Raw genomic sequence first — 9404 nt, forward strand, 5'->3', positions numbered from 1 at the left:
ATTACAGCAGACCGTCGTGAACAGCGAGTTTTAGTGTACCGTTGGTAAAGTCACCGTCAACTTACTGTACCTACCGAAACAATGACATCGTGCATGACTCAGAATCTTCTCTATTGGGTGCGGTAGACACGGAACTTCGGAAGTTATAAACGGCCTACATTACAGTAGATCGTCGTTAACAGCGAGTTTTAGTGTACCGTTGGTAACGTCGCCGTCAACCTACCGTACCTACCGAAACAATGACAGCGTGCATGACTCAGAATCTTCTCTTGGGGTGCGGTAGACACGGAACTTCGGAAGTTACAAACGGTCTACATTACAGCAGACCGTCGTGAACAGCGAGTTTTAGTGTACCGTTGGTAAAGTCACCGTCAACTTACTGTACCTACCGAAACAATCACAGGGTGCATGACTCAGAATCTTCTCTTGGGGTGCGGTAGACACGGAACTTCGGAAGTTACAAACGGTCTACATTACAGCAGACCGTCGTGAACAGCGAGTTTTAGTGTACCGTTGGTAAAGTCACCGTCAACTTACTGTACCTACCGAAACAATCACAGGGTGCATGACTCAGAATCTTCTCTTGGGGTGCGGTAGACACGGAACTTCGGAAGTTACAAACGGTCTACATTACAGCAGACCGTCGTGAACAGCGAGTTTTAGTGTACCGTTGGTAAAGTCACCGTCAACTTACTGTACCTACCGAAACAATGACATCGTGCATGACTCAGAATCTTCTCTATTGGGTGCGGTAGACACGGAACTTCGGAAGTTACAAACGGTCTACATTACAGCAGACCGTCGTGAACAGCGAGTTTTAGTGTACCGTTGGTAAAGTCACCGTCAACTTACTGTACCTACCGAAACAATGACATCGTGCATGACTCAGAATCTTCTCTATTGGGTGCGGTAGACACGGAACTTCGGAAGTTACAAACGGTCTACATTACAGCAGACCGTCGTGAACAGCGAGTTTTAGTGTACCGTTGGTAAAGTCACCGTCAACTTACTGTACCTACCGAAACAATGACATCGTGCATGACTCAGAATCTTCTCTATTGGGTGCGGTAGACACGGAACTTCGGAAGTTATAAACGGCCTACATTACAGTAGATCGTCGTTAACAGCGAGTTTTAGTGTACCGTTGGTAACGTCGCCGTCAACCTACCGTACCTACCGAAACAATGACAGCGTGCATGACTCAGAATCTTCTCTTGGGGTGCGGTAGACACGGAACTTCGGAAGTTACAAACGGTCTACATTACAGCAGACCGTCGTGAACAGCGAGTTTTAGTGTACCGTTGGTAAAGTCACCGTCAACTTACTGTACCTACCGAAACAATCACAGGGTGCATGACTCAGAATCTTCTCTTGGGGTGCGGTAGACACGGAACTTCGGAAGTTACAAACGGTCTACATTACAGCAGACCGTCGTGAACAGCGAGTTTTAGTGTACCGTTGGTAAAGTCGCCGTCAACTTACTGTACCTACCGAAACAATGACATCGTGCATGACTCAGAATCTTCTCTATTGGGTGCGGTAGACACGGAACTTCGGAAGTTATAAACGGCCTACATTACAGTAGATCGTCGTTAACAGCGAGTTTTAGTGTACCGTTGGTAACGTCGCCGTCAACCTACCGTACCTACCGAAACAATGACATCGTGCATGACTCAGAATCTTCTCTTGGGGTGCGGTAGACACGGAACTTCGGAAGTTACAAACGGTCTACATTACAGCAGACCGTCGTGAACAGCGAGTTTTAGTGTACCGTTGGTAAAGTCACCGTCAACTTACTGTACCTACCGAAACAATGACATCGTGCATGACTCAGAATCTTCTCTATTGGGTGCGGTAGACACGGAACTTCGGAAGTTATAAACGGCCTACATTACAGTAGATCGTCGTTAACAGCGAGTTTTAGTGTACCGTTGGTAACGTCGCCGTCAACCTACCGTACCTACCGAAACAATGACAGCGTGCATGACTCAGAATCTTCTCTTGGGGTGCGGTAGACACGGAACTTCGGAAGTTACAAACGGTCTACATTACAGCAGACCGTCGTGAACAGCGAGTTTTAGTGTACCGTTGGTAAAGTCACCGTCAACTTACTGTACCTACCGAAACAATCACAGGGTGCATGACTCAGAATCTTCTCTTGGGGTGCGGTAGACACGGAACTTCGGAAGTTACAAACGGTCTACATTACAGCAGACCGTCGTGAACAGCGAGTTTTAGTGTACCGTTGGTAAAGTCGCCGTCAACTTACTGTACCTACCGAAACAATGACATCGTGCATGACTCAGAATCTTCTCTATTGGGTGCGGTAGACACGGAACTTCGGAAGTTATAAACGGCCTACATTACAGTAGATCGTCGTTAACAGCGAGTTTTAGTGTACCGTTGGTAACGTCGCCGTCAACCTACCGTACCTACCGAAACAATGACAGCGTGCATGACTCAGAATCTTCTCTTGGGGTGCGGTAGACACGGAACTTCGGAAGTTACAAACGGTCTACATTACAGCAGACCGTCGTGAACAGCGAGTTTTAGTGTACCGTTGGTAAAGTCACCGTCAACTTACTGTACCTACCGAAACAATGACATCGTGCATGACTCAGAATCTTCTCTATTGGGTGCGGTAGACACGGAACTTCGGAAGTTATAAACGGCCTACATTACAGTAGATCGTCGTTAACAGCGAGTTTTAGTGTACCGTTGGTAACGTCGCCGTCAACCTACCGTACCTACCGAAACAATGACAGCGTGCATGACTCAGAATCTTCTCTTGGGGTGCGGTAGACACGGAACTTCGGAAGTTACAAACGGTCTACATTACAGCAGACCGTCGTGAACAGCGAGTTTTAGTGTACCGTTGGTAAAGTCACCGTCAACTTACTGTACCTACCGAAACAATCACAGGGTGCATGACTCAGAATCTTCTCTGTTGATTGGGTGCGATAGACACGGTACTTCGGAAGTTACCGACGGTCTAGATTAGAGTAGACTAGAGCCCTGCACGAGCCCGGGGCCCCGACCCGGCCCGGGCCCGACCCGGCCCGCGGGCCGGGCTTGTTAGTGGCTGTGTGCTCCGGGCCTAGCCGAGCCCGGGCCGACAAAATACGCTAGCACCGCGGGCCGGGCCGTTAAAATACGCCACCACCCCGGGCCCAGCCGGGCCCGGGCCAACAAATATGTTTCCGAGAGTCAGGCCTGGCCGGGCCACGCAGCTAATTCCACACAATGGAGATGCATTAGTTGTCTGTGTACATTTTGCAAAGACAAGCGAGGGATACTGCATTAGGCATATGATTCGACCCTCTAGAACATTCTGAAAGCCACTTTACATTGCTCCTCACGTATTTCAGAATCACTTGGCAAAGCTTGGTGAGAGGGGTATGGACTGGGAGAAGGAGTTTGTCGACAGCATCCTCTACGTCCGCAAAATCTTGACAGTGTAACGATAACGCCCATGCCCGCGTACGTTCTGGATTTAATTTGGTCTGGTGCGGTTATGGTGTTAAACCGCCCTTATTTGTATGTTTGTCTTCTCTCCTTATAAATTTACTGATAAATTTGTTTGATAATCGCCAGAAACGCGTACGTCGCGGCTGCAAATACTATGCCGGGATCTACTCGCAAAATCACAACTACTTCACTACTTCAAAATCACAAGTTCCATAGAGGTCGTCACCAGCCACCGTGAAACCGAAACTCGAAGCAGTACAAGCCAAGTCAAGCCCACATTTTTACAGCAACGTCAGTTCAGGCGAGCCCTTTCACAGCCACCTGGGAGGTACAGGGTTGGAATCCCGGTGTCGGCCTTAGAAATGGGCTGAGGACGTCAGTCGTGACGTTGCCCACCTCTGTGAGGCTGACAGCCAGTCCCATCGACCCCCTGGATATTCGTTATTTTTTATGTTTAGAAGCTCATCGTACATGATGATCAACAGCGGTAAAATGAATAATTTCTATCGAAATAATGTCTAGTTTTCGTGCAAAAAAAAAAAGGAGAAAATCCTGCCCTGAATTCGAGTGTTTTATAGTTTTGCCGTGTTTGCACGCGTATATGTCCCGAGTTTTAAAAGATATTGTAGTAAAAGTTTTTTATGCTTTAGTATGCCTACATGCCAGCAGTCCGAGCGCAGTTTGGCGCGCAGGTGCAAAGCTCTGTGCTATAAAAAATCTCTCGAGCAGTTTTGTTCCAACTTGGACGTGTGATTTCTCTGGCTGTCCCTCATTACCATACTTGGTATCAGTTCACTCAGCTCACTCTCATCTGAAATATCTATCGTGCATATACCTCCTAAAGGTATCTTCTGAAACAGGCAAATGTTTAGGCATATTTGGGAGGAAAAAAAACGAGGGTTTTGCGCGTCCGTTCCTCGAAAAGGTCCCTTTTTATTTCATTTATATTTTGAAAGGACACGATCCGATGTTAGGGCTCGCCGTGATCCGATGTTAGGCCTTTCATCTGACATAAAAAAATGTGCTTCAAAAGGCGTCCACTGAGGAAGAAGAAGACTACGAGGAAGCACGCGATGGATCGCCGGCGTCGTCCTCAGCAGCAACAGAGGATTAACCCTCTGAGCAACTTCACGATGCCCAAACAGATGGTGTACGTCTTCCCGGAGGCTTTCTCGCCTGAGTGCGTTCGTCTTGTGACAGACACTGAGGACGGCTCAGCAGCGGTTGCCTGCCTGCTCGGCTTTTTCAAGCTCGTCGCGCCACAGGGTTACCTCCAGGTGAGGAGATTTTCACACCAATCACGCAAAATGTCAGCTTTGGGACTGAGTGATTATCTGAATGATTGCAGTATGTTCCTACGTTATGGTCATTATGATTCAACTGGAGCTGCATTTCCTCCAGTTTAATTCACATACTGGGTGTCCCAGAAAACGTGTCATTCAATTCTAATCACCTAGAATCATGTGGTCAACGGCATTTATTCTTACTAGGTTTTTGCCACCATCTGTAGCGAATGTCATGTAACGTCAGTTTGGTTATGTAAATAGTCAACTCGGAAATTTGAAACGCAAATGTCACTTTTTTACCCCACCAATACGAAGAGCGTGCCGAATTTACTTAAATAGACCTCTACCTGTTTGTAAACAAATGACGTCACTGTTCGACAGCGCCACGAATTGGGTACAAAGGGCGCGCCCGAAAGCCACGGTCAATAGGAGGCAGCGAACAACCCAGTTCTCCCCTTGCGATCTGTTTCGGTTTCAGTCTTGTCTACCAACGTTCTCGGGTACAGGTTTATTCGCGTTTATAGGGGGTTTGCGTAAGTCCACCATATTTTGGGCAAGCGTTGCGCGGACAGCAAGGCTCTGTTTGAACCACGCGCCTGGGGTGATCTTTTGCCGCCTGGGTCTTGGTCTGCTTTCTCATCGAAGCACCGCTCTTTTCATGAGTGGATCATCCATCTGCATTTGTAATGTCAGCCAGCGTGGCGTGAGAGAGGAAACAAGGCATGTGTATACAAACTGTTTGGCGGCAAAAGTCCTCATGATACGTGGCTTTCCAAATAACTATCGTCAGAAGCGTTCTGGTGTCATTCTCAATGGACCAACTATAAATACCTTGTATATGCGAAGGCATAGAACATAATAGGATATTAGGAAACATCCGCCAAAGCGTGCAACAGTAGGATCCCACGTTCAAAATACACGACTGGTCTTGAAATGTGCAAAAATATCATGTGCCGTACCTGGAAGTCGACAGGGCGACACGGATGGAAGTTGAACCTGTATATGACACGCATAATAACTGTTCTCTCTATTGCGCGGCCAGTCGAGCCAGATGCAGTCATATGTTCACAAAGGCGTCCATACGTCTTTGGGAGAACCCATCTTGTATGTTCGTCAAGTCTCTTGACCACTGAATATTCTCGTTTGCCATCGCTCGTTGGCTTACCATACACGGAACCACATGTACGACGTGCCAAAGATATGGCCGACTGTCGTCTGCTAGAAGGTTGCCAGACTGACTTTTGAAATTGACTGACTTTTGAAGCTATCCCATCGGAAGAATATCCCAACATCATACTTTTCGGAGCACCACAAGTATAGCGCTCGACGACTTCTTGAGCACAGTCGTTGTCAGTCCGACGAAAGGAGGTTGCAAACCACAGAGTGATAGTAGAAAAAGTGACAGTTCCTGAAATTGGAAGAGGGAAGGCATGATCCCCGCCGGACGCAATAAGCCATGCCTGTGTTACCTTTTTCTACGATGCCTCCTTTCGTCGGACTGACACCGATTACCCTGAAGATTTTGTCGCGCGCTATCCTCTGTGAGCTTGATGTTGGGGTATTTTTTTCCGATAGGTAGCTCCTCAATATATCCCTGTCAATTATCATCAGTTTGAGTAAATTCGGCACGCTCTTCACATGGTGCAGTAAAAAAAGTGTCTGAGAACCTACGTGTGTCGTCTTCTGTGTCCGTGTCTCTCGGTCTTCTTCATGGAAAAAATGTGACCTTTGGTTTGCAGATTTCCGAGTTGAGTTCGCAAGTATTTACATAATTAAACTGGATGTAGTTCGTTACCGGGACCACTGCGTTTTTGTAACCAAAGAAAATAACTAGGTAAACGATGTTTCTTTTTTTACCTGAAGAAGGAGCAAATTAGGAAGTGCATCAGATGGGGTTGTTGAAATGCATATAAAAAAAACTTCGGGTGTAGTTCCGTATATTGACCACTCGGGACCATTATAAAATTCTGTGGACTAGAAGTTTTTTATATGTATTTCAACAACCCCATCTGATGCACTTCTAGCGCAAGAGCAACACGAGAATGCTAAGCCGAACGGACTCGAAACTTGCCATCTTGCAAGAGGTAGGGTCGTTGAATTGTGCTAAATCACCTCACTTTAGTTTGTTCCATCTCAAATCGAACAATTCGGTACACTTGATGTCTCGAATGAACGGGAAAAAAATATATGTTGAAGCCATGGGTGAGTTAGGGGAAATAGGAGAGGAGGAAAAAAACTGGCTCTGAGAAGACTATGTCGTCGCGCGGTTTGAGCGTTCCCTACAAGGCTATTTCTTGATCTGGCTTTAGACCACCACAATAGGCTCCTGCGTTGGCAGTGCTGTGCCGGTTTTTGTTTGTCTGCAAAAAAAAAAAAATCAAAGTTGACTAAAAGTGCCGAAACGCACCATATTCACTGCAACTTTGTGGACGATGTACAAAACGAATAAGATTAAGCTTTATGTCGTTTAATTTGTCATTCATTGGGCTATCGAATTATATATAATTTGTTACTCTACTCTGTCAGGGACGTAAGCGATACCTCTTTCAGTAGCACCATACCTCCGAAAAATGACGAATTGCGGAAGCCTGTATATGAAAAAAAACCCATCAAAAACTTGCCTCGAAATTTTTATATGTCGTAGGTATCCCTTAGACTGTACACGGAAGAAAAATGAGAATTTGGACTTGATCGGTAGCGCACTATGCATTTTTTGCCGGCCCATACACCGAGCGCATGTTGCAAAATGGAATTTTCCAAAGAGACTTGACATGAAAGTAATTGCTATCGTTTGAAGCCGTTCTGAGCGTTTATGTTCATAACAGTGTTGTAATCGCTGAATGTAGATTGTGGAGCAAGCAGATGTGGTCGCATTTTTTGCGGGATGTCACACGTGCATTGCCGTGAAGAACGGTATGCCGGCGGAAATCCGAAACGGCCCGAGTGGCGCCGCTGTCCAATATATGTATTCTTCGGTTGGTCCTAGTCGAATTAGTTTCGCATCATCTTCCACTACAGAAGTATGTGAAGACATCTAGACAAGCACTAGGCAAAACAGAAGGTCCTCCGTAAAGATGGCGAATCACCTTCACGCAATGTCATTCCCGTTTAATTCCGTCACTAATTAGTTCCTCTTTTACGTAAAAGCGTTTCATTTTTTTCTTTAAAAAAAGCCAGTGGTCCCGATACGGAACTACATCCACACAATTTTATAATTATTCCATTTTTAGATTCAGTATATGACCTTCTTCCACTTGTATCCTACCTTCCGAAAGTGGCAAAAACCTAGTAAGAATAAATGACTGAGGCAATATTTTTGTAGGTCCTCCAAGCGTGCGATCGTGACGGACTCTGGCTGGATGAGGTGGCCGTGACGGAGGAGTTCCTGGACCGTGAACTGGCATGCCTCGAGTTGGCTCCATCTTACATCCAGCCAAATATGGACGACTTCTACCTTTTGTTTACCGTTATGCTGTGCAATCTTCCACGTGTCAAGGGTTCCAACCTCAACCGGGACTGGTTCCAGAATCGTGCAAATGACCTGGTGGACGTGTTCAAGAATTGCTCCAAGCCCCCAAAGGTACCTCTATACGACGTGGCGCAGGCAGATGCCATTGCTAGGTTCGGCGAGGCATGGCCCCACACCCGCGCTGCCATCTGCAACGCCATCCTCAAGACAAGGTACGAAGGTCGAATGCAGGACCTCAAAGAATACGTAGCCGTCGGTTGGCGTTTCGCTGGCATGAAACACATCCACCTCATATTGGAATTCCTGGCCGGAAAGAACTCTTGGGTACTGGATGTGATACCCGAATTACGGCCGCGAAACGACAGGTTGCACGCACTCCTGGAAGCCTATCAACGTCTAGGAGAAGACGGACCTTACATGAAACTGCTGAACCTTCCAGAAGCCCAGACAACTCTTCGGAAACACCTGAGCCTTCACGTCGCCGCGGCCTATGCATTGGCCGTCTTTGAAGATGACAACTGGTTGCAGTACAAGGGTGTACCCAGAGATGAATTCGAACAAACTGTTTACGAGAAGATCACCGCCATCAAAGCTATGGGGATGACACCGCAAGACGAGGAACCACAGTAAAAAGGGATTTTCACCTACAATAAAATGTCTGGGTTCAGCAAAGAAAGTATTTTTACACGCGGTCCTCAGGATGTCCCCACAGTGTCATCGTCCTTCGAGGTTATCCTCAGGACGTCCTGAGGATAACACTCTTGGACTGTCCGTGAAGAGTCCTTCAGGTACGTCCTGTGCCCGTACCTGTGGGTAGCTAGCGGGACGAGAAATATTTTGTTTAGTTTACCTGTTCAGACCTTCTAAACACATTTGTTTTCTTTTTGGGCCGATCCTGGGACCTGATTGACATTTTTCTGAAATAAAGGGTGGTCCAGGGTAAAATTCTCTGCATCTAAAAAGGATGACTGTCTATGATAAATGGAGCGCATTACTCGTGGAATGGAGAGAAACGCGCGATTCTGTCACACTGCTTTTGACCTTCAAAGCTCCTACCTGAACCACTCGAACCAAAAGGAGTAAGAAACAGACTTTGCATTGATGGACCTAATACTTCAATCAATTCCTCACTTTGAGTATTCTTTCTTTGCGTAATCTAAAGAAACATGGATAGCTCACCC

At 46.6% G+C, this 9404-nt stretch overlaps 1 protein-coding gene across 1 annotated transcript; it reads left to right on the forward strand.

Annotated features, from left to right (window-relative positions):
• Window positions 1–4466: 4466 nt before the first annotated feature.
• Window positions 4467–8910, forward strand: LOC135393574 (uncharacterized). Its single transcript, XM_064623981.1, has 2 exons — window positions 4467–4745; window positions 8077–8910. Exons 1-2 carry the CDS (start codon window positions 4488–4490, stop codon window positions 8851–8853), a joined length of 1035 nt encoding a protein of 344 aa, XP_064480051.1. The 5' UTR covers window positions 4467–4487; the 3' UTR covers window positions 8854–8910.
• The last annotated feature ends 494 nt before the right edge of the window (window positions 8911–9404 follow it).

The sequence above is a fragment of the Ornithodoros turicata genome, chromosome 4, assembly GCF_037126465.1.
Source record: "Ornithodoros turicata isolate Travis chromosome 4, ASM3712646v1, whole genome shotgun sequence".
Classification (NCBI taxonomy): domain Eukaryota; kingdom Metazoa; phylum Arthropoda; class Arachnida; order Ixodida; family Argasidae; genus Ornithodoros; species Ornithodoros turicata.